The sequence below is a fragment of the Setaria viridis genome, chromosome 2, assembly GCF_005286985.2.
Source record: "Setaria viridis chromosome 2, Setaria_viridis_v4.0, whole genome shotgun sequence".
NCBI lineage: Eukaryota > Viridiplantae > Streptophyta > Magnoliopsida > Poales > Poaceae > Setaria > Setaria viridis.
Genome location: NC_048264.2, coordinates 35,115,363 through 35,139,156, shown reverse-complemented (window position 1 = coordinate 35,139,156; position 23,794 = coordinate 35,115,363). Strand labels below are relative to the sequence as shown.

The window sequence follows — 23,794 nt, the reverse complement described above, 5'->3', positions numbered from 1 at the left end:
ATGCGCGCAGTGCACCAACCACGGGCCTCACCAACTACTGCCGTGACACCGGACCAACTCTAGTAACTAGCTTTGCATTGAGCTCATCGATGGATCAGTTTCAATCAACAGCCTACGCTGGCAGCCTGAGCGAGCCCTTCTCTTCACGGCCGGCCGGCCGGGTCACGTCGGATTGGCGCGCACCCACCCACTGACCCACCCCATGCCGGCACAGGACCTCTCGTCTTCAACTCCAACAACAACAACCGTGCCTGCCAAGTGCCAACCCCACTGGCCGCTCGCCCGTCGCCCTCTCGCGGCCAACCGCGCCCCGCCACTCCCAACTCTGCTCCGGCTTCCGCTCCTTCTTAACCGAAACCACCCACGCTTGCCGCGCGCCTGCTCCACCTCAAAACGCCCGAGAACAATCACACCGCATCCGCGCCGGGTGGCCGCCTCCCGCTCTCCGCACCCATCGTATCGGCTCCCACTCTCCCACACGGCCACTACACCACCACACGCCCACCAACTCTCACTCTACCCACCGACCCAACCAAAGTGCGCGGCCATATCCCCGGCCGCGTCGCGGCACGGCCGATCGGAGCTGCTGCGTGCGAGGAGTTGGGAGCCGGTGCGGGGCGCGAAGAACCAGGCCACTAGCCATGGGCGCCGGCGCCGTCCCCGCGCTCGTCCTCGCGCTGCTGCTGCTGGCGGTGGCTCCGCCGCCGCCGGCGCACGCTGCGAGCGTTGGCCGGTGCGCGGGCGAGTCCTTCTCGGCGAACCGCGCCTACGCGTCGTGCAGCGACCTGCCCCGTCTCGGCGCGTCCGTGCACTGGACCTACGACCGCGCGTCGGGTGACCTCTCCGTGGCCTTCGTCGCGGCGCCCGCCGCGCCGGGCGGGTGGGTGGCGTGGGGGCTCAACCCGTCGGGCGACGGCATGCCGGGCGCGCAGGCCCTCGTCGCGGGTCCCTTCTCCGACGACGGCACGTCGTGGGCCGTCCGCACGTACAACGTGTCGGGGTACGCGCTCGGGAACCCCGGGCCCATCGCGTTCCCGGCGTCCGACCTGGCCGCCGAGCTCGGCGCCGACGGCCGCGCCAGGGTCTACGGGAGGCTCGCGCTCGGCCCCTCATACGGCGGGGGCGTGCTGTTGAACCAGGTGTGGCAGGTCGGCGCCGCGGTCGCCGGCGGGAGCCCCGCGCCGCACGCCATGGGGGCGGACAATCTCGCCGCCAAAGCCAAGCTGGACCTGCTCAGGTCCACCACCGCCACCGCCGGAACCGACAGCGCCACCCGGAAGCGCAATGTGAGCGCTCCGATCCATCTCACGCACCACATCTTTCTTTCACTGCTAATGCTTCGATCGTCGAGAATTTTGTAACCAAGCAACTAAGAAAGCGCCTCATCATGACCAACTAATAACTAGTTCTCGGTCGTTTCCGGACGCGACGACGGCAGATCCATGGAGTCCTGAACGCGGTGAGCTGGGGAGTGCTGCTGCCCATGGGAGCCATCGTCGCGAGGTACCTCAAGACGTTCAGGTCGGCGGACCCGGCGTGGTTCTACCTCCACGTCGCCTGCCAGCTGGCCGGCTACGGCGTCGGCGTCTCCGGCTGGGCCACCGGCATGAACCTCGGCAGGGAGTCCGAGGGCGTCACCTACGCCGACCACCGCGACATCGGCATCGCCGTCTTCGCCCTCGGCACGCTCCAGGTCCTGGCGCTGTTCCTGCGGCCCAAGAAGGAGCACAAGTACCGCGCGTACTGGAACGCGTACCACCACTCGGTGGGGTACGCCGTGATCGTGCTGGGCGTCGTCAACATCTTCAAGGGGATGGGCATCCTGGGCGTGGAGCAGCGGTGGAGGACCGCGTACATCGCCGCCGTCTGCGTGCTGGCCATCGCCGCCGCCGCGCTGGAGGCCGTCACCTGGGGCGTCGTCGTCCGCCGGCGCAAGGCCGAGGGCAAGACCTTCAGCAGCAGCGCCGCCTCCAATGGCCACCTGCCCCACTGATCGCTCGGCGTCACGGCGTGAAAGTTTCTCAGGCATCTGCATCCACCTTCAGTGGCGTGTATAGCTACGGGCAGATGGCACTAGGTATAGAGTGAGATCCCGTGATTTTGGCCTGCCTGTATGTCTTCTTTTTTTTTGGTACGGTGTGTATATGTACGTTGCCACTTGCGCTGTAGCTTGAGCTGTAGTGAGTGAACGTGTATTGTACAATTTTGTTTTTGCATGGTGTAGTGTTCCATCACCTTGCTGGTTTCGAGCTTCTAGAACGGGGCGTGCAGTGTGCAAACGCTCGGGGTCCCCTTGTCCGGGAGGATTCGCGCCGATCATGCACTTGGCGTTCATGCCCCATGCCGGACGCCACTTTTTTGCTGAAGTTGCGCAGTCTGCTCCCTGTGGACCATGGTGGTTGGTGAAGCTGAAAGGGGAAGGTTTCTGGTATGAAAAAGCATCGCCATCGGAGGTGTCCTGCCTGAGTCAGCCGAACAAGTGTTCGAAACTGAACCTCTAAGATAATGGTCCGCGCGGCTACCTTGTACTACGGCAATATCTTCTCTTTGCGATCGGCTTGTAGTACAATCCCCAATCCTGTACGCTGTACTGCGACATATCCTGCGCTCTTGCTATCACTTTCCTGCCGTACCGAATGCAACGGGGGACAAGAAATGCACCTAGCTGTATAACTCATGCCCCTGAATTCTTTTAGAGGAGAATGGCATAAATCATGATGTCTAATCCATCATTGTTTGTCCTTTTTATAGGATCACTTTAAGAAGATTTTTTTTCAAAAAAAAGAAGCATAAAGGATGAAAGCGTATTTGTTACTATCAATTGGAAATCAAAGAATATTTGGTCCTTTATCTTTCCTCAACCGGCTCTTTTGTAACCCAAAATTATGATTTTTGCAGCTACTGGATTCCCTCCTAGAGAAATAAACAAAGCTACATGAAAAGCCGTGGCTTCCAGCTTTGGTAAACCACTTTCAGGTGCACAAGGCACCCCTTTTCTGATGGTGGAAAGTGACATCTTGCTGCCACTTCAAAATCAAATGATAGGTCAATCAGTTCCCTAGCAATTTCTCCCGGCAACGAATTGGTTGCCAGTATTTTCCAGTAATTCACCTGCTCGATCTACCACATCATAGAAAGTTCATGCTTGGAAGCTGGAACAACTCTAAATGTCTATGATCAAACCAAGTTCAAATTATTCCCATTTTGCCAGCATGATTTACCGCATCAATACAATACGAGCAAAGACTTGCATCATTGGGTTCAGTCTCATTGACGTATCAGATCCCACATGATCACAAAGGCACCCTTTCCCTGTTTCCTGTCTGGTTTTCAGGTTCCAATAAAATGCTTTGCTCCCTCCACAAAGCTACAGGCTACCTTTCGAATTGGTTCTGTGAATACGACCCTTCGTTCATTAGGGTTCACACGGTCCGTTTGGGTTGTACTCTGCTCAGTTTCCTTGAACTTGAAGTGAACTTTTAAGCGCCCATCTTCAGTTGGTGGGTACAGGGGCTTGGGACAACCTGAAGCGATAAGTCAAGTGGAGAGCTGAGCTGTATAACTTTGTTACCAGTGCTCTGTTGAAGACGAAGCACAACATCAACCAATGAATGTCAAATACTAATATGCCACCTCGAAACTATACTTGTGCAGTAAGGGCAAAGCAACAATATAGGAATAACCATCCTTTTCTTCTATTATCATCGAGAGTCCATCTAGAAGGATCGCATCAGCTCAGAAGAAGCAATTAGGTATCAACTACTGTCTCCGTCCCAAATTGTAGATCGTTTTGGCATTTATAGATTCATAGCTTTTACTATGTATCTAGACATAGTGTATATCCAAATGCATAGCAAAAGTTATGAACTTAGAAATGCCAAAACGACCTACAATTTCGGACAGAGGGAGTATGTTGCTAAGAGTGCAGGAGTTTGTTGAGCTGCATTTCAGTTTGTGGGCTGATAAGTGCCTTAGTCATATTGAGCTAGAAGTTCTCAATTCTAACCAACCTTCAACTGTAGGTCCTACTGTCAATGATTGGTACTAGGTTCCTTCTCTTTTAACAAAACAATACTCCTGAGTCCTGGTAGCAGCACAACAATTGAGTTGATCTAGCTCTTTCATTTTGTTCAACAGGGTAAATATATCTATATGCCTAAACTACTTTATGTAACTGGTTCTATCCAAAACATGAAACCAAAACTCAGATTTACTGTCCTGTTGCATGGAAATTGGAATGCGTTTGATGCACAAAGATGTGTGACAGCAGCTAACTCCCAAGTCACGTTTTGAATAATATAGTTACTCCATTCTGGGGGGTTCACTGAATGCAAAGACAAAGCTGCAGAAGATGGTAGCATTCCTTCATAAGCATGGTTTAGGACTTTAGAAGTCATAGTGTTAAAGAAGAAAGCAGGCCTGCAAATGACCATTGAAGGCGGCTATGGACAAATACTTATTTCAAATAAAAGCCCTACTTAGACAGAGTAGGGAACCAAAAATATAAAAAATCCATGGCCAGAGGGAGAGACCTTCCCTGATTTCGTCTTAAAGAAGAGTACCTCAAAGGGTATATTTAAAATTGTGTACAGTAAAATAAGAAACAAATAATCCATGCTTCATCAACACTTGCCTAATTCTTCCAAAATCCAATGTCAACAAATGTACTTTAAGTACAATATAAATAGAAGCGTATCCTTTCTTTTTTATTTTTTACGAAATAAAAAAATCTGTAGGGACATGTATGTTGGCTTTTGTATGTGGTAATCATCTTTTTGTGCATCTCAACTATCTAAGTCAATGCAAACTAAACTAACAGATGCTTCAGGTGCATCAGATTTCTGGACAATTCAGTACTGCATTGTTGTTCATTGCATTTGGTTTAAAGAACTAACCTAGAAATACATAGTTTAATAATCTGTGCTAGAAATCTATGACAGATAACAAGATGTGGCTATGCAAGAAAGTAAAATACAAACAGTGATATTGCAGAACGTCGAAGTCCATACATACATATTAGTGACCAACGTCGACGTCCAAAATCTTCAAAAATCTCTGAAGCTTATTTTAGGATACTCACAGATCAGCTTGCCACTGTAGAGAAGCCCCAAAATCTTTAAAAATCTCTGAAGCTCATTTTAGGATCATCATACCTTGAATTCCCTCGTCTTCCCCTACCACGGCTACTTCCTCTGCCCCGGCCCCTCCCTCTCCCTCTCCCTCTCCCTCTCCGCATAAAGAATGACTTCCCATGCTTCATTTCAATGAGTGAATGCAACAGATCATCACACAAGATACAACCCTCATGCAATGTAGCTCCATCTTGAAGAGGGGTGGTTTTCTTGTTGAAATCAACTTCAATGATAGTAGACTCACATGTTAGGCACTTTTTATCTGTAGTGCTGATCCTATGTGCGGCATGTGGGAGTAATACAATGCAGTTACACATGTTGCAGTAAAGCCGCCATTTGGGTGCACTAACTGGATCAAGAATCAGGGTACCGCTACACTCAGGACAGGCACAAACTCCTTGAGTGATCATAGATTGCTTGCATGTCGGGTGCGGGCAAAGGCAACACGGCATGCCAGCCCCTTTCGCAACCTTGCCAGTGTCATCTATCTTGAGAGCACCAAAGAGTTTGTCTATGCCTTCAAATGGAGGATTAGTATAGCAAAAGGGGCACAGCGGAAAAGATTTTGCATCAGGTCCGACCATTGAGAACAGAAGCAACTCGAAACCATCAAGAGGGCATATGATTTCCTTGTAAAGCTGGAAAGGATAGAATTATTAAGGCATCAAACTGGGAGCTTGGCATAATAAAACACAGAGGATAATGGGATACATGCTTTTAGAATCCAACATGGCATGAAAAAACTGATGAACACAAAATTAGGGAAACCAAATGGAATAAGAATCAGGTTATGACAATCACGGCAATTAATAACAAAAACCTAAAAATTACAAAGTATGGGATCACCACATTTTAGCTGTTCTGCAAGAACCTTTTTCCCCATTGAAAGGGAATGCTGGCCAGAGAATAGTTACAAGGGTTCCATGAATGTAATACGTGGTTCTAGTGGTTCAATTCTCATGAACCATGCATGGAAGTAAAGCAACTGATTTACCAAGAAATAAATAAAGGTAAAGTAATTACCTTAATCGAACCGTTCTGAGGAAGATAATAGACATCCTCACAAGTTATACAGTACAACCTCATCGGCTGAGTGGAAATGTATTTCATATACCGACCACATTTTCCGCACTTGCTCAGTAGGCGCCCAGAGTCTGCCAAAGGTGAAAATTGTGCTTCAAACAAAGCATCCATGCTTTCAATCTGCAATCAGCACCGTAACAGAATTATAGCGGTACACAATGAACTTTGGTTGTTAAAAACAGGAAATCTATAACATGTTTTTTGTTAGATGTATATGTATTCTTTGTAGAAAAAATGTATCTGCAAATGTAAAATAATATTAACCATTTGGCGGACTCATTGTTGTTACAGCTTCAGATGAAGGTAAAGCATTGCTTGATCATTGACATAAACTTTTCCAAATACCATGCAATACAACAATGGAGTCTCAATAGATTATGAACAAAATGTGTTACCTTTTTCACAAAGTAAGAGTACTTTTTCATAAATTGCTGAATAACATGTTGAATAACTTGACGATGATCAGCTTTGCCTTTTGCAATTAGAGTAATCTGTTGCTCAATAAAGCTTCTGATATCAGGCAAGCAGAGATCAGCATCAATACACTGATATCCTCTTATCAACGTAGTCCCCAGTGGTGTTGGTACTAACCTTCTTCCAGAATTCACCTTTAAGAAAGATAGTAGAGGCATTATGCTTTTTGCACATTTACATATGTAAGCATAAACTTGCAAGTGTAAGGATTCACAGCATATGACTCTCTGAAGGTCTAGTAGAAAACAACTCAACTAACCTGAACATAATTACGTTCGCAAATGTTGTTTATATGTACAGGAATTGATGCATCTGTACCTATGCCATTCTTCTCCATGAGAGAGATCAATTCACTTTCACTGAGGTAATCAGGAGGTGTGGTGCTTCCCTTCAACAAAGAATCATGATTTGTCAGCATCATATCCTCATAAAAGTTAAGCGCGTGTGATTTGAGCAAAACTGACAAGCCTTACCTCATATATGTCAACCTTATGAATACTAACAGAGTCTCCCTTTCTAAAGGCAGGAAGACTATTCTCACTGACAGACAGCCATGGCATGATAGAGGTAAATCCTTTATGAGTGACTCGATAGCCAACACAGTGGAAAGTTTCTCCACCTGAAGTAAACTCAATGGCAGTCCTGGCAATCATGTTTTTTTGAAAGGGTTATTTACTGATGAATCCCTTTATAAGAAACTATTAAATTTGAATACAAATTGGTAATGCAAAAAACATCGCGTTCTATGACATGCTTGTGAATTATGACAAAACAAAAACACGAATGATTTATCCAGCAACGATGGAAACAACAGGACAAACTACCTTGTATATCTACAATCAGGACTAACAGTTCCAATAAAGTGCTGGCTTATGTATTGGTACAGCCTCCAAGCATCAGTTCCCAGAGCTTCTTCTGTCGCTGATCTCATTGGAGTAATTGGAGGATGGTCCCCAGCATCATGACCTTGACGAGGCTTAACAAAACCAGCATCCAGTAATGTCCAGACATCATTGGACCATAGAGGATTATGTACTAGCACAGCAAGTGCACCTCGAAAATCAAACGATGCTGGATATGCAGTGCTCTCTGTACGTGGATAGCTGTGCAAAGGTTACAATTAGTACTTACAGTAGGAAAATGAAACATGCAGTGGCAGCAACATCACCTATGTAAGGTGTTTTCAGCTGCAATAATAAAAAATCTGTTCGCCCAAATTAAAAACTAAAAGCAATAATTATTACAGCTTAACTATATAACTTGAGCTTAAACGAGAATCAGTATCACATGTACTTAGGATGGCATTATTGGGAGTAATGCAAGGCTCAACCGTTACCTAGAATATAATAAGACCTACATGATGAACTTGGTATCATGTGGGACATGGCAAGAAGAATGGGTAAACTGGTCTGTTAATAAAATTGCACACTTACTATAGCATAATTTGTAAAATCATGCGGTAGTCATGACTAGTGACCGAGGCCTCAGTTGGGTCAATATACATCAGTTCTAACTTCTAACCTCAAAAAAATCATACATGGGATCAGCTAAACTTCATAGGACACATAGTATACCTGGTTGAACAAACAAAAGAACAGCCTATATTGCAGATTTTTGTCAATTAGAATTATTCATATAACAAAAGAAGTATTAGAAAATACAATGAAACGCCATGCATCATTGCATATGGTAAATAAGCCCACATCAACTTCTATCAGGCTAATGGTAGACGAGATTCAATATTAAACATAGCACTATTTCGATGTTATTTTTGAAACCTGATGAATCCTTGAGTGTAAAGCCGCTCTGCCAAGTGCATGGCTGTCTGAGGTCCAATACTGAGTGCACTTGATGCAACCTGATATAAGAAGGATAAATTAGTTTGAAATTTACTCAACTCTTTCATCATGTGTAAAACAACCCAAATGCCCCCATTTTAAAATGAAAAGGATATAATTGTCATATTAATACTAAGATTTTGGTCAAGTCAAACCCAACAGGAGAATCTTGGGTATCAGATTTCAATCAAGAGGCAATTTATGATAGCAATACACATTGGTAGGACATTGTAAGAACAAAATCGTGCTTCAAAAGACTGAACAAACATTACACTGTAAGGCAAGCACAAAGTGAGATTTGTAGATAGCAAGGCAAAATAAATAAGGGAAAGCTAAGGACAAGATATGGTTACTCTAAGAGGTAAGAGCTATGGTACCTTAAGCATATTAACTGTATTAAGGCCAGATGGACGGGTTTTGCACTCTTCCTTCACTGATACATCTGCTATTTTTAGAGTCCCATCACTGGCGACCATCTTCTGAAACATTACAGTAACCTGCATTTTTAATTAAGGAAAATGTGAGAACATTTGGAAGAATAAAGCCAAATCACTTGGGTATGTGATCTCACATCAAAATCAAAAAGTTTCTTCCGGTCCCATTCTAGCTGTATTTCATCACCATCTTTGATGATATAAGTTTTCAAGGACCAGAATTTCTCTGGTTTGAATGTGGTGATTTGCTGATAGCGTTGTACACAGAATCCCAGCGTAGGTGTTTGGCACGGACCATACCTGATTTACAAAGGATGAAAGGATAACAAATCTTAAACCAATTCTGGAAAATATTATTAAAATACAGGTAGGGTACATGTAAAAGATATTGCTATGATGACTTGAATAAAAAATTTAAAAGTTCACAGAACCAAAAATATTTGAAGATTGTTTATACCTAGTAGCACTTTCTTTAATAAAAAAAGAATTCAATAAGCAATTGTCAAAGAAATTTGGATTGTGAAAAGAGATGGAGAACTCACGAAATCACTCTTGAATCAAGGTTTCCATATTTTCCTTGAAAATATCGGGTCTGAAATCGAGTAAATGCTACTCCAACCTTCAAGTCAATTTCTTGGCGAGCATCCACTGATAGTGCTTCATCTTTATTTGGCAGAGCAAGGTTATCCATGGCACTCAATATGTCTTTCTCGGTAACAGATGAAAATCTAGCACGGAAAATTCTTCTGCCAGCCTCATTTTCAGGAATCCCAGTGCACTCAATAACTGGAACATATGTTTGGCATTGTAATTACATTGATCAAGCTAAATATCAGGAGGTAGAACAGAACAAGCCATGTATATGTGTAGAAGCAAGCAAAGAAATACCAGGTATACATTGCAGCAATCAAGAACAAAGAAATCTGAGTATAAAAAATAATTTCAAATGATATTTTTACATAATTATCTATGTTCTGTTTGGACAAAGAATTAAAATCTTTATAGCTTCCAGACTCTAAAGAAATTCAATTGATCTAATGTCTCACTCATTCTAGCAGAGAACTTCCCAATGGTGTCAAACTTATTTTACGTATACACCTATGTTTTGCTTTTCAGAGTCCTGATTGTAAAATGGAAAACTCCACATATAGCTCTCTATACACCATCATAAATTATAATAATGACCTGACAGGATGGTATGCATAATTATTCCCAAACAGGGTTGGTGTACCTTCATAGCATATGTTTTCTCCTTCTCGGTCACAGTCCAGCCAAAGTATCAAATAAGTGCAACCTCGAACTTCTTGAGCTAGATGCCTGCGGATATGAGCCTTCAAGAGAGCTACCCATCAGTGTTGTATTTAACTGCGGGACATTATGATCCTTAAGGGAAAAGGGAAAACACATACACCATTTTTTTCAAAACAGGGTCCCCCATTTCCATTACTTGATAATGCAAAATATGCATTGCAAGTGAAGAAAAAAGCAGGTTTCAGGGAAAAAGTGAAAAAGATAACATAGTTCTATCTAACGGCTTCAAGAAAGCCTAGTAAAAGTTCAAAATAACTGGAACATACACAGATACAGATAAATGTAACATCAGCCAAAAACTACCGTTTGGATTTGGCAATTTAGCAGATTCTGCAATTGTAACTGGGAGCCTAACAAAAAATGTGAGGAAAACAATAACCAGGACATTTGTTTATTCAGAGTTTGAATACTCCTAGAGTCGATAATACATATGGAGAGAGAGAGAGGACATAAAAATGTTTAAGAAACAGTGAAACTGCATAGTTGATTGGCCATGCATGGGTGGAGTAGATTAGCATAATGGAGTACTATCACCACTTTATTTGAGTACTATCACCACTTTATTTGGTTACAACCAAGCAGTTAAATGTCAATGAGTCATATTCTCTCACAATCTGAGTTGACCCTTAACTGCTAGCTGAGTTGCATTCTGTTCAATCAGAGTTGTACAGGAATACAGTACCTTTGGGTTGCATTCAGATCTCAGAACTGGCGCCTCAAATAGGTCCATTGGATCAGTTCCATCCCAGTTCTGATATGCAGGGGGGAAATCTACACTGGAAAAATCATACAGAGATTAAAGAAACGCAATCAAAAGACATTTTAAGTTCAGAAACTGTAAACATGAACTGAATATCTGTATATCGATGCTGCTGAAATGTAATAACTAATGGCAACTTTCAGTATAACCAACATTTCAACTATGCATTGGTCCACCGTGTCTGCACAGTGCACATATCAACATTCAACACTGATATGTACGAAATGTGCATGTGCAAGAATTCATATACTCAGGCTTCAAATGACAAAACTGTGACAAAAGCGCTACCTTAAAACATGTCCAATGACAGATGTCACTTTAAAATTTGCATAAGAACCCTGAAACATCCCGTCAAACTCATGGATATCTGTGCTTCCCTTCCTTGTGGACATCTGCATGAATGATGAAAGAAAAGATATCGATGTGAGTAAACTCTTAATCAAAACAAAGCATTCTGGAGTCTGGCCCATATTATTAGTACTATTCAAATGGGGCCTTCCCTACTGCTCTTTTCTGAGGAGGGAAAAGGTGTCTCATCCATATCCGCCAGGTTGTAACAGCAACTGATATGTGCACAGCTACTTGATGCCTCAATAGGTTATCAAAAATTCAGATCCGCAATTAACTTTTTCAAAAGATTTGCTAGAGGGGAATGGAGGTTAACCATGCCTCTTCTAGAAGTACCCGGGCTACTGAGCTTAAGCATTGATCATCAGGCAAAGCTGAGCAAATTTATTTACTATGGCAGTCGGAACTGTGCAAATTCATATATCATTTCAACCAATCCCAAAAGCTACCTCAACAGGGGAGCTCAATGAGCCATCACACAAATTTGCAGTCGACACTCAAGCTCCTAGGGTAAAAATTAGACGGCGACCAAACTACCAGCAGCTCAGAAGAACCAGCACCCATCGGCGCGCCGACCGTTAGGGCTGGCTCCTTCGACACCACCCATTCCCAAATGAATCCGAGGTCAGGTCGCCCCCGAATTCGACACCAACAATCAAAATCAGCACGGATTCGGTGGCGGAGGAGGGAGGGGGAGAACTTACGCGGCCGCCGGAGAGGGCGGAGGCGATGGAGAGCGCGATGCTGGGCTTCTCCGCGACCTGCAGTGGCACGAACCAGGAGTGAGAAGGTGTTCAGAGTGGGGTCAGCGCGGCCGCCACCGCGCAGCGCCACGGTTACCTAGCCGGCGTCTGCGGCGAGGGCGGAGGCGGGGGCGGCTTACCATCAGAACCTTGGGCGCCATGGGGACCGGCGGACGGATGAGCTCGCCGATGGGGGGAGGACCGGAGGAGTGGGAGGAAGCCGACGAGGGGTTTAAGGCAAGCGCCGTGCCCGTGCGGTGCCGTGCGCGTTCAGGGCTTCTGGCACTGCGGTTTGGGTAACCGTAAACCCCTTGTCCTTTTTGCCCCTAAGCACGTAGGAGTATTTCACTAAGAGGTAAATCTCTTGTCTGATAGACAAATTACGGCTGTGATAAAAAATAGTTGCGCAAGAGATAATCAGGGAAGTGAATGTCATAGCGGTCACCTGAAATTCGGCTGCTTTTTCTTTAATTTGGCGAGAGAACGTCAACAAAATGACTTGCGGGGATATCAAACTTCTAAGGGACTTGTAGAGGGTTCTATAATTTTTACTTAGAAATTTGAGTACCATGGTGTGTGATTGTGTCTATTGGTTATTTCTTTAGATGAGAAATAAGTCATTGAAAAGATCTGACACTGTCTTGAAGGGAAAAATTAACAATTTCTAAAACAATATACTCCCCGTGTCCCAAATTACTATCCGTTTTGACTTTTCTAGATAAAATTTTTTTAATATGGATTTAAATGTATGTATGTCGAGATACGTAGCAAAATCTATCATCTAGAAAAGCTAAAACGAATAGTAATTTGGGACGGAGAGAGTAGCATATAAGAAAGACTATATATTATGAAAATACTTTACAATGAATCTATATACATCAATTTTATGATTTCAACCTACCTAATTCTTTATTTATTTACAGTCTAAGTTTTTCCAAAATATGTAGGAGAGCTACGTATTATTGTATTAAGATAGAAGAAAGAGGCTCAAATAGCCATACAAACACCTAACCAACCAACGCTGCTAACCATCAGATCGAGCAGCAGCCAGACTACTCAGGCCTTTGGCGCCTACCAACATCCAGTGATCAGCTTCATCCCGTGCAAAAGGCCTTGACGAGTAAGAATCTTACAATGATTTATATTTGTGATAAGAGAGGAGTATCGGATTAAATTGCAATTTGATACATAAGAGAGGATTAGGGATGCTAATTTCATAGTATCAGTTTGAATTTTACCTTCATTTTGTTTCATTTAGCAAGGGAGCATCAAGCCATCAACTAGATATTATCTGACAGGGATATGCATACTGTCGTCACAAACTTCTAGGACATCCAAATATTTTGAGCACAATAACACTAAACCAAAGCCATAAATATGCAATGATGATTCAAGGGAATGAAGAATTTGTCACTTATTAACAAGGGCAATAATCAAGAAGTACAAGATCATCAGAACTGTTGAGTAAAGAGAGAACAAACCTAAACTAATTCTATGGAACATATTACATCAAGCATTGTTCAAACATCCCTGGCTTCAACTATCTAGAGAACACTCCTTAAGGAACAAGAATAAAAGAACAAGTTATTAGCACGGTTATCTCATGACTCTAGACTCCTTTTCTTGGGCTACATGAAAGAATGGCAGCTGATAGAGGTAAGTGAAGCATATGTACAGAACCGGAGCAACTCCTCCCAGGCTATTATTTTTTTCTCTTTGTGTGGTAACTCCCGGACTTGATGTGAGAAACCTAAGACTCGCAGTTCCCACCTCCTAGACAGAACTTCAGTATCCTTACTCCTTTGTACAGGTCTCACGGGCACCGCATGCGGCACAGGTCGTGCACCTCCGAGCTCCCAAACTGTGGGTAATCCTGCTGCTGCTGCTGGTCCCGGTGCTTGGACTGGCTCTTCTTGGAGGAGCGCTTCGAGTGCCCCTCGCTGGCCAGGACGTTGCTCGGTGGCACGGCAGCCGCTGGCAGGTTCATCATCGGGGGCGCCGATGATGGTGGGCAGCAATGTTGGACGTTGATGGTGTGCGTCTTGGTTTCGGTTGAGCTGCTGCCTGTTATGTTTATTCTGAGAACGGCTTCCTTATCTCTGGTGTCCTCGCACCACCAGTTCTGTGGTATTCCGTCTACGAACTCTTCCTGTGTGTAAAAGTCTTCGTGATGGAGTGTAATCTCCACAGTTTCACCTGGTTTAATCAGACCGACCGCTGGTTGTACCTGTGTGATAAGGTAAATCAGCAACTAAAAAAACTGACTACAAAGAACCTATGACAGGCAGTATATCAACTGTTTGCTGACATGAGAAGCTACTTCTGCCTGCGTCATATTCATTCAATTGAACATCGTAAATTTTGATCATATTAGTACACATATAGGAAGAATGGCAATATCTTCAGTTGGTGGCTAGAAACTATAAATGAATTATAGTTGTAGGTGTTGCCCCGTGTAATACAGAGTTCCAGACTAGAGCTTTATTAAAGGAGTTCACAACACCTCTTACCTCGAGCCAAAGTGGGAAGCCAAATGATGCCCTTGGAAGAAGCTCTGATTTAGTTCCATCCTCCTTCTTGATTGACTGCCCGTCACATAGGATTTCGAAAGCTGCTTTGCTTGTTTCACATTTATTGGTAATTTGGAAGACAATATTCTCTTGATTCTCCAGCTTGATTTCACTTATGCTAACTGTAGTTTCTGGAACAAAACAAGCTTCTTGGAGCAAAGAACGTACTTTCTCATTCGATTCAATTATTTCTCCATATTCTTGCCTTCTTATTAACTCATCAACTCTTGCAATATCAACGCTGAATGTACACCTCACAGGTTTATGGTCACTCTCCGTGACATCCATGCACGCCACGTACCTACCAAGAAAAAAAATCAGTATGGTCAAAGGAATTATTGATCATCGGAAGGAGAAAGAAGAATCGTAATAGTATCTCACGATGTAATGGAAGCAACTACAGGGCACTCTAATGAGCATTCAGCTACTGATACAGAACGGCTGTCACGATATAGCACTCTATCGCACCAAGCAGGTATCCGCTTCTTCTCACCCGAATCATACCCTACATGACAGTTGATAGTCAGTTTTCAGCACTAGTGATGCAAAGCAATAAACAGAACCTACTACATTAGTCAGGAGAAAAATTACATGACCAGTTGATTAGGGAAAAGAAATAGAAATTTGCAAGCAACATCATGTTCATACCTCCGAGACCTGGCTGATGCTTTTGGAACTTGTATGTTGGGGGAAATTTGATTATGCCTTCACGCATTCCTTGAAATACCTTTCCAGCTTTCATTTCTGCTCGAAGCTGATCCTTCTCTCTTAGCCAATCGAAGCTTCTTTGTGAAACCATGTCCCTTGCTTCATCATATGTGATACCATAAAGCCTGTAGTTGAAATCACCAAGAAATACAACCATATCAGCTTCAGCCAGGTCAGGCCTTACTTCTTCAACCTGATTTCCATTGACCTGAAATCAGCACAACATCTGGACGTCAGTATAATTCATTGGTATATATCGATAGTTTACAGGTTATTTGACACATACATTTACTGTTCTGTGCAACTGGACAGATGTAGCAGAAGCTGTATCACAACAAACCAAAGGATTATCACTTATGGAAAAACTTTGAGGTATTAAAGAAGTATTTGTAACACCTAAAGTTGAATGGAAAAGATACATAAATCCTAAACCTCATTGCCAAAAAAAAAGCTCTTCATAAAACGTAAAAAAATGAACCTGTGGATCCATGTGGTTTGTTGAAAGCCATTGTCCGGTAAATGTGGTCAAAGTCAGCATTTCGTCGGCTCACGGCTTCCAGATGTGCAGCAAAATGATTGCTCACAAAACACATTTTCCGATCATATACCCTTATTCTTAATCCTACACCACCCTGCAGCAGAATGAAATGTCATCACATCAGACAAACAAAAGAACTATGGAGAACATGAAATGGAATATAAAACAGAGTACTAAGGACTATTATGTTTTGCTGCTACAGTGCTACATGCAGATTTTCTTTCTCTATTCATACAGCCATTATGTAACTATCACTAGAATATCAAGTTCCCAACACAAGATATGCTGATATCGTCAAAAGGAGGTATATATTTGAAGTACTGAGGGCAAAGGAGCCCAGAATATTTTCTAAAGAAGTGACTACGGCAGCTTCAACTTTGGAATTGCCATGTTTGGTTAACTCATTTCTGATCTTTTAAGTGAACCATTAGAAAATGGAAAATCAGATGGGGAAAGTGAATGAATATACATCTATATTATCATGTACCTTATTGCCAATAGCACGTCCAAGACCACATGGCACTGCAGCAGCATCGACATCACCAACATATGGCTTAAGGCTCTTTCTTGCCCTTGAAAAGTAAATATTTTTTCCATGTTATGTATGCACATGAGAATGGCAATGAAACAAACAATTAATTGAGCAACTTATCATTATGTGAAAAGAAATTTGTGGTTTAATTCTAAGGAACTAATATATGACAAGGTAGTACCATGCAGCAATAAGCAATGCAGCCAACTGTCGAGAACCAACTCGGTGGAATGATGTCCCCTCATCAAGTGCTTTGCCAATATTGTCTATCCACCATTGCCCATTCACGCTGCCCTCAAGTCCTACCTAGAACCATGAAAAAGAAATATTGAATCAAAGTACGATGTAGAGTATTTACATAAAACACTGCAATGATAAGGCCTACTAACAGGTGTTGATTTGTGAATTACACCACAGACGGCAAAGAAGATTGAAATCTGTTTGTCTCTAACAAAAAGTAAATTCTTATTCGTCACTTCATTAGCTCAATAGCTATTTTTTGTATAACTCATTTCATCTACAGATATATTTTTAACTTGCAAGTCACATTTCTCTCAGAAGTTGCATAACACAAAAACTCATTAAATTTAAAAAATACATATAGTTAAGTTATAGGAAACAGTAGGGCATAATCATATTGCAGCATTGACTGGCTACCAAAATCCCGGTTAATGGAGGAAATGAAAATAAAACAACGTAGTGAATAGATATAGCACCATTTAAAGCATCAACCAAATGACAGATTGAATCGGATACAAGAGCTGACGGTAAGATCAAGTATCTTACAGTTTCTTTTGCTGCAGAAATGGCAAGAAATCCTGCGCCCATCTCAACCTCTTGTAATCCAACAACAACCAACCCTACATCAGATGATACACTACCCAACCATGATCTAAGTGACTCAGCGGATGCTTTCCCTTGTGCTACATTCCAACTTCCCACCATTATGTTTATCTTCTCCATTCTAGTGTATGACTGCTCTCTGTTAGACAATTCCGTACGGATAATATCATCAAGAGGTCCAGGAGAATTCAGTGGCCATCCCCGAATACCACCGTGATGCGCCAGTGTGTAAATGTAAGAACCACCAATAGCCATCTTTATGACTGGACAACTATGCCCTGTCCATCCTGCCAGAATGTTACCGTCGGCGTCCATGACTTGAATCGTGCCACTGGCATAGCCCACCCACACCCTTTCTCCTAGTGCCTTTATACACTGCACCGAAGATGTATGATGCTGGAATTCTTGCACCCGGCTCCCATTCCCATCCCACTGGATAATTGCACCATTCGTGCATCCTGACCAGATTGTGCCATCCATTACTTGAGCCACTGCTCCTGTTCTACGGTTATCTTCGACAAATGTTCCCTTTGTTGCAACCCTGCGCACTGCATCGGCTGCTCCTATTAAAACATTCCTAGATTTCTGGAAGAAGTTCAAAGAACCTTGTGACTTGTCCTTCTTTGAAGGTTTTGCTTTAGGGTTGACCTCTTCCTCCATAGGCTGTTCTGGCATGACTGGTGTCTCTAGCTTTGCTGACTCAACTTGGCCATCCATCCCAAAGACTTTCAGCAACTCCCTTGTACGTGCGTCCCTGTAGCAATTTGTTCAATAGAATCGATAGGTTAAATCAATTATTGAGCAAACATGATAATCTAACAAACATTCCATCTATGTTTCTGAAGGCATACCATAGAGCAAATGTCATGCTTGTCACAGTCCAAACTTTAGCCCGGGAATGATCAGCCAGCATGTGTTTCACATCTGAAGCAGGCAAGGAGCAAACATTGCCAACCGTGCAATGGTTTCTGAGGTCAATGTAAGCTCTCTCAACCAACAAAGCAGCCATGTGTCTCTCTTCTGGTGACAATGAGAGGGACTTTGCAATGGCATCGTATGGCCACGCCTTTATGACCCCACCCTCGGAACCTGACCATATCTCGCCTGATAATTTCAAATGATGCATACATTTTCTTGTCAGAACTCTTGAATTTGTAATTGACATGCAGTGATGGCAATGTGCAGATGTAATACAATTGTGAGTTTGTGACAACAGCAATGCATTGTGATTGCAATGAAGATCAAAGATGGGCATGCTCACCGTAGGAAGTGACGACCATGGAGAGCACGGGCGTCCGGCCATAGGCCTGCCATGTGAGGGCTTCCTTGAACACTGGCGCATTGTTGTTTCCCCCGCCTTGACTGCTGCCCCCAACGCTCCCGCCGCCGTCGCCTGCACCAGCAGCGGCGGGCGCAGGCGCCGTGGCCGCCGCGTCGAGGTCCATGCGCCACGATCGGATCCTCCCGTCCTTGTGCCCCGTCCACAGCAGGCGGTTGGCCCTGTCGACGGCGACACAGAGCGCGGGAGGCGCGGGCACGCCCTCGCGGAACGGCGCGCTCTCCTCGTCGCCGCGGCGCGCGCCGGCGCCCCACTCGGCGAACACCTCGTCGAGCGCCCAGACCCTGATCCCGGACTCGGCCCCGGCCCAGAGCTGTCGGCGCTGCTGCTCGGCGGCGAGCGTGCGGAGGAACGATCCCGCCTGCGTCTCGCGGAGCGGGTGGGGCCGCACCTCGAGCGGGGGCGGGCGGCCCGGGTGCATGGCGGCGCGGAGCGGGACGCGGAAGATGCCCTTGCCGCCCCCAGCGCCGACGAACTCCGGGAGGGTGCCGCTGCCGCCGCCGTACTCGGACATGGCGCGCTCGAGCGTCATGGAGCCCTCGCTGGCGCCGCCGCCCCCCGAGCGTCGGGAGCCGGAGGAGTAGGAGGCGCTGGGGTGGTGCTGGTGCGGCGGGAGCGGCGGGTGGTATCCCACGTGCGGGGCCCCCGCCGTGGGGTCGTGGTGGAGCGGGTAGTTGAGGGAGTGGGAGACCGGGAGGATGTGGTCGTCGTCGAGGCTGTGGTTGCGCAGCGCGGCGCGGCGCGCGGACGCGGCGTCCCGCGACAGCGGCTGGCTGTACGAGATCCCGCGGCGCTGCGGCGGCGGGGCCCGCGGCATCACCTCGTCGTCCGGCTCCATGGCGATCGCGCGCTCACCGGCGATCGGCCAGCCGTTGCGGGTGCCGGGTGCGTGGCTGGTGCGTCGTACGCGTGCCTCGTCGCGCGCGCGCGGGCTGCGGGTTTTTTGGCGTTCGGGCTGGGCGTGGAAACGGGAGAGAGAGGGATAAGACGGCCAGAACCGGTCAAGATGGGGAGGGAGAAGAGCGCGGCGAGTTCGGCGCGGGAGTGAGAGGTCGGGGTCGGAGGGAAAGGGGAGGAGGAGGGAGCCGAGGCGGCCGGGCCGCGAAGAGAGAGAAACGCGAACCGCCGAGTGTGTCGTGGCGGTGTCGTGTGACAGAGGAGAGCGTGCGCCGGTGCGGATGGTCGCATGGACCGGGGCAATGACGTCACTGTGACATGCTGGTCGTTTCGTCAGTGCAGGTCAGCAGGTGGTGCTTGGCCGTTCGATCGACAGAGCACCGGATGGCTAGACACACACACGCACGGACGCACCTACACGCAGTGTCGCAATCACACGTTTTATAAATACACACAGTCTCAAGCATATTTAAAACCTTGTATTGTATATCTTGACAAAACTATAAGAAAAACATCTTATTTCGACGATAATTTCACCTACGTACTAGAAAACTTCCAATAAAATACAAGCACAAGTGCTAAGCCAAGGATTCAAACTAGGTGAGTAAATGCGGTTAGTTTTTAGTTTCCTATTATAATGATGTCCCATCCACGTTAAGCAAAAATTTCACTACAACTAGATCAAAGCTGCAAAACTTACATATATGTTTATTTTTTATGCTCTCTACTAGTGATAGAGAAGATTTTTAATCGGTATCGATGTTGCTCTCAACTAGCAATACTAGTGTTCAGTACAAGGGCGTGGCGCTCGTGCGAGAGTTTAGGAAGATTTCTACCATTACTGGTCTTAGAGGGATGACACAGATTGGTGTGCACGTGGCAAGGTGATGGTAGTGACATCGACACCAAACACGATGGATGAAATTAGCGGCAAAGGCGACGAACAGATTGGTTAGAGGTAGGTGGGGACCTAGAGGGAAGCTCACATACGAAGGCTCAAGATAATACCCGGACTGCTAGATGAAGATCTAGGACATGATTTGGATGCTATCACCGGCTCTGCCCTGCCAACGCGCTGGCCTACTAAATATTACGAAGGATTTAACCACGTGCATTCGGCTATAAATGGGAACTCTTTAATTTTGTGCTTCCCACTTACGACTATGCATTGGGCGAGTTGGTCACGGGCTAAATTTGGCTGGGCCATTCCAACAGCATCCAAACTTACTCGCAGTGGTCTAGAAATATTGGCGGAGAAATATTAGGTTCCAAGCATTTGACACCAACAACCTTTATGTTTTTCTTTAGAATAACCAATTTTATAGGAAAATACAATAGTATATCTTAAATTCATCGTGAAATTATATTTTGAGAGTGCATTTATTTGGTATAATAGATTTTAGTATATTTTGCTATAAACTTCATCGGAATTAAAATTCATTTGATTTAGAATAAAATAAAAAATATCTGTACTTTAACTAAAGGCGTACATCTTATCTCAACAAAAATGTATATGTATTGATACACATCACAGGGCCGAATTTCAATGAGGCTGCATGACAAATGCTCAGTTGCTCACAGTGCTGTGACGAGGCTGAGACGTGCCGTCTGAAGCGCCTTTCAGCCTGCGGACAACACCACGGCCAGGAACAGCCAGAACCCACCGAGACGCTACCGCAAAACAGTCGTTTCTGCACACAGTCCGCACTCACCATAAGCTCGTGTTTTACCAAGAGAATCATATATCACGCCAAGCAATTAGCAAAATGGCTCAAATTGTGAGCAAGCTGCAAGGTTCGGCGCTGCAACATTATTGCAGAGCGAAACATCAAAGGCTTGTGACAAACTGACAATTCAAGAAACACAATAGCACAAGACATCTGTCTAAAATTGCATCACCCAACACTGCAAAGACGTGCACCTTGACACATTTTCTCAAGGAAGCAACGGAGGGACAAGCGTGGCCTCAAATATACCTTGACATCTATCTTAAGTTCACGCTTCACAGCATGCATGCATGATGCCATGCCGCTATGAACGCCCATCAAACACAGTAAAACCTTGCCACCTACGGTCGTTCGGTCGCACGCCGCTGAAAGGCCCCTCAACATCTAACCTAGCCGTGGAGGGAACTTTCCCTTCGAAGTATCTTTTGATGGCCACGAGGTAGCACTTGGCAGGATCGCTGTGACGACGCCCGCAAGAACAGTAGGTGGTGTCCAGTGTGAGGCATTCAAGTGACGTTGCCGTCTCAAGAACATGGCTTGCTAGCTCCAGCAGGCTCTTCGCAGGGTAGAAGCCGATGATCTTCGCACGTTTGAGCTTGACATATCGGTGTTCTGGCATCTGACGCGGATGGGAGGGATCGCCAGAAAACAAGCCATACTTCACACGAACCTCCGGTACCTGAGCATGGCAAATAAAAAACACTTGAATCCATCTGTTAGGCACTAGATATCTTTGTAAGATGGGAAGGCGCTTACATGTATACGCAGGATGAAAGTCTCCAAGCAAGGAGAAGCACCGAGAAATGAAGCAAGGGAAAGATAATCATAGACTGGGCCACGGACCTCTCCAGGAACACAAATGTTTAGGTACTTCAACGAGCAGAATTTGCTGTGCTCGCTTGGTATACTGGCTATCTGCATAATGTTCCAGATTAATTTGTATCATTATTACAAACTATAGTCATTTAGGCACATCAAGTCTCGGGATACCTGGCAAATTGAATCTATGGTAAGAGCTTCAAGATTTGGCATGATGGTCGGGAGCTGCACATAGTAGAAGTCCCTAAAACATAGCATTTGTACTTTTTTTCACATGCAATGCCTCTCCAAGTGAGGTGTGTACATGGTGGTGGAACCATTCAAAGCACAGGCTGGACAAATTTGGAGCTTCACTCTTTATCATTTGAAGATTGTGGCATGCAGCCACATCCAGGCAGCTGAGCCTCTGCAGCACGTGGGGTATCTTCAGGCAAATTATCTTATTGCAATATGCGAGTTCCAACTGCTCCAAAGCAACAGAAACTGGGAGAAGGTACCCTAACTCGTCCCCGCTAATACCCACACAATACAGATGCAGCTTCTTCAAGCTTTTGAAGCACCCAAGTCTGACTGTCGGACGAAAGATGCAGAAGCTCAGACGAAGATATCGGATTGAGTTTCCACTCTTACCAGATAAAAGTGACAATGGGAAGTTATACTTTGGAACCATTGAATTGGTTGCAAGGATGAGCTCTTCAATCCCCAATGTAAGAGCAAGGTGAAGCCAGCTATCAAGATGACAAGACTCGATATAGTAACAACCATACATGGCAAGCTGAAATGTCTTCAAGCCAATGTCAGAGTACTTCTTCAAAATATGATCAACTATTTTGGTGAAATCCCTGGATGTTCTGCCACAGTTTGCTTCCAAGCCCAGAGCTTCCGTATTGAAATAGAGATTGGGACGACATCTCCAGGAAATCAGAAATACATGAGACACGCAGGCAGCACGGGCGGCATCCCTAAGCGGCAACAGAGAATGTACATGACACAAAATGTCCTGCATTTATAAGCACGTGATAAATGTTCGATGATGGAACGGTAAAAACCAACTACTTCAATTAGAAAACAAAAACGTTAGGAACATATACATTCTATCTGAGGAACTCTGCGCATAGTAACACAATGTTTACTGCATTACAGAGGTAGAATATGCATATGGATGTAATTAGTAGACTGAGCATCTTACAAGAGTATGGTAAGTTTTTTTGTAAAACTGTTATTTATTGCTGGGCCCTTCATGGGTCTGCTCCTGATTTATAGCTACTACTAAGTTTCTAACTAACGGCCAACAAAATTGGTTCCAGTGCAGTTGTGTCAATCAAGAGACGTGGAGGTCAAGATAATCCACTAACTAAGAATTTAGCATCTACTGTACTAGTGAAGGACCATGAGAACACCGGATTATTGTAGGAAAAATAATGTTCCGGATGAAAGCACCAGATTCAAAGGGCGGCACAAACTTTAAGAAATGTCTAAAGAAAACCTAATCAAAATGATTGTCTGCCATGCATCGATAGGAAACATATCAGTTCATTCCTACTGCGAAAAAAAGCCTACATGTCTCCTTTTTTCTCTTTGCATGGTTATGCCAATCATGTACCTTACAAACAGTACGTTCTATTTTAGTGTACACGTGGAGGAAGACATGTAAAAGGAACATCTCAATAATTTGTCTCCTTTATGTTCAAATTTGGG

General features: G+C 44.9%; 4 protein-coding genes across 5 annotated transcripts; 1 reads left to right on the top strand and 3 right to left on the bottom strand.

The window, feature by feature from the left end:
- The first annotated feature begins 291 nt into the window (after nt 1-291).
- On the top strand, nt 292-2,234 carry LOC117845058 (cytochrome b561 and DOMON domain-containing protein At3g25290). The gene is made up of 2 exons (XM_034725937.2): nt 292-1,286; nt 1,439-2,234. The coding sequence occupies exons 1-2, from the start codon at nt 642-644 to the stop codon at nt 1,991-1,993; spliced, it is 1,200 nt and encodes a 399-aa protein (XP_034581828.1). The 5' UTR covers nt 292-641; the 3' UTR covers nt 1,994-2,234.
- A 2,604-nt stretch (nt 2,235-4,838) lies between these two features.
- Nucleotides 4,839-12,422, bottom strand: LOC117845057 (DNA topoisomerase 3-beta). 2 transcript variants are annotated; one of them, XM_034725935.2, is made up of 15 exons: nt 12,264-12,422; nt 12,085-12,141; nt 11,321-11,424; nt 10,955-11,048; nt 10,193-10,292; nt 9,504-9,747; nt 9,099-9,261; nt 8,905-9,024; nt 8,468-8,547; nt 7,514-7,792; nt 7,163-7,331; nt 6,949-7,077; nt 6,611-6,823; nt 6,156-6,335; nt 4,839-5,770 (listed from the first exon to the last, which is right to left on the bottom strand). In XM_034725935.2, exons 1-15 carry the CDS (start codon nt 12,282-12,284, stop codon nt 5,117-5,119), a joined length of 2,607 nt encoding a protein of 868 aa, XP_034581826.1. In that variant the 5' UTR covers nt 12,285-12,422; the 3' UTR covers nt 4,839-5,116. The 2 variants fall into 2 exon arrangements, with proteins under 2 accessions (XP_034581826.1, XP_034581827.1); XM_034725936.2 differs by lacking the exons at nt 12,085-12,141; nt 12,264-12,422 and having other exon boundaries at nt 10,955-11,043.
- A 1,090-nt stretch (nt 12,423-13,512) lies between these two features.
- Nucleotides 13,513-19,875, bottom strand: LOC117842980 (type I inositol polyphosphate 5-phosphatase 13). The gene is made up of 11 exons (XM_034723517.2): nt 18,576-19,875; nt 18,166-18,418; nt 17,258-18,068; nt 16,653-16,777; nt 16,427-16,511; nt 15,880-16,033; nt 15,688-15,725; nt 15,342-15,609; nt 15,075-15,198; nt 14,634-14,994; nt 13,513-14,350 (listed from the first exon to the last, which is right to left on the bottom strand). Exons 1-11 carry the CDS (start codon nt 19,489-19,491, stop codon nt 13,937-13,939), a joined length of 3,549 nt encoding a protein of 1,182 aa, XP_034579408.2. The 5' UTR covers nt 19,492-19,875; the 3' UTR covers nt 13,513-13,936.
- A 1,706-nt stretch (nt 19,876-21,581) lies between these two features.
- LOC117844323 (uncharacterized) lies at nt 21,582-22,865 on the bottom strand. The gene is made up of 4 exons (XM_072291880.1): nt 22,401-22,865; nt 22,268-22,321; nt 22,121-22,192; nt 21,582-22,028 (listed from the first exon to the last, which is right to left on the bottom strand). The coding sequence occupies exons 1-4, from the start codon at nt 22,863-22,865 to the stop codon at nt 21,582-21,584; spliced, it is 1,038 nt and encodes a 345-aa protein (XP_072147981.1).
- Between the last annotated feature and the right edge of the window lie 929 nt (nt 22,866-23,794).

Coding starts and splice junctions, on each gene's coding strand:
- LOC117845057 (XM_034725935.2), bottom strand. CDS start 12,284: ATGGCGCCCAAGGTTCTGATG. Junction 7,078..7,162: donor ATAAGGTTGACATATATGAG/GTAAGGCTTGTC, acceptor TCTTTGTTGAAG/GGAAGCACCACACCTCCTGA. Junction 6,336..6,610: donor ACTCTTACTTTGTGAAAAAG/GTAACACATTTT, acceptor TGCTGATTGCAG/ATTGAAAGCATGGATGCTTT.
- LOC117842980 (XM_034723517.2), bottom strand. CDS start 19,491: ATGGAGCCGGACGACGAGGTGATGCCGCGGGCCCCGCCGCCGCAGCGC. Junction 18,419..18,575: donor CATGGTCGTCACTTCCTACG/GTGAGCATGCCC, acceptor TGAAATTATCAG/GCGAGATATGGTCAGGTTCC. Junction 14,351..14,633: donor GCTTCCCACTTTGGCTCGAG/GTAAGAGGTGTT, acceptor CTTATCACACAG/GTACAACCAGCGGTCGGTCT.
- LOC117845058 (XM_034725937.2), top strand. CDS start 642: ATGGGCGCCGGCGCCGTCCCCGCGCTCGTCCTCGCGCTGCTGCTGCTG. Junction 1,287..1,438: donor GCGCCACCCGGAAGCGCAAT/GTGAGCGCTCCG, acceptor CGACGACGGCAG/ATCCATGGAGTCCTGAACGC.
- LOC117844323 (XM_072291880.1), bottom strand. CDS start 22,865: ATGTATGGTTGTTACTATATCGAGTCTTGTCATCTTGATAGCTGGCTT. Junction 22,322..22,400: donor TTGAATGGTTCCACCACCAT/GTACACACCTCA, acceptor TACTATGTGCAG/CTCCCGACCATCATGCCAAA. Junction 22,029..22,120: donor ACATTTGTGTTCCTGGAGAG/GTCCGTGGCCCA, acceptor TATACATGTAAG/CGCCTTCCCATCTTACAAAG.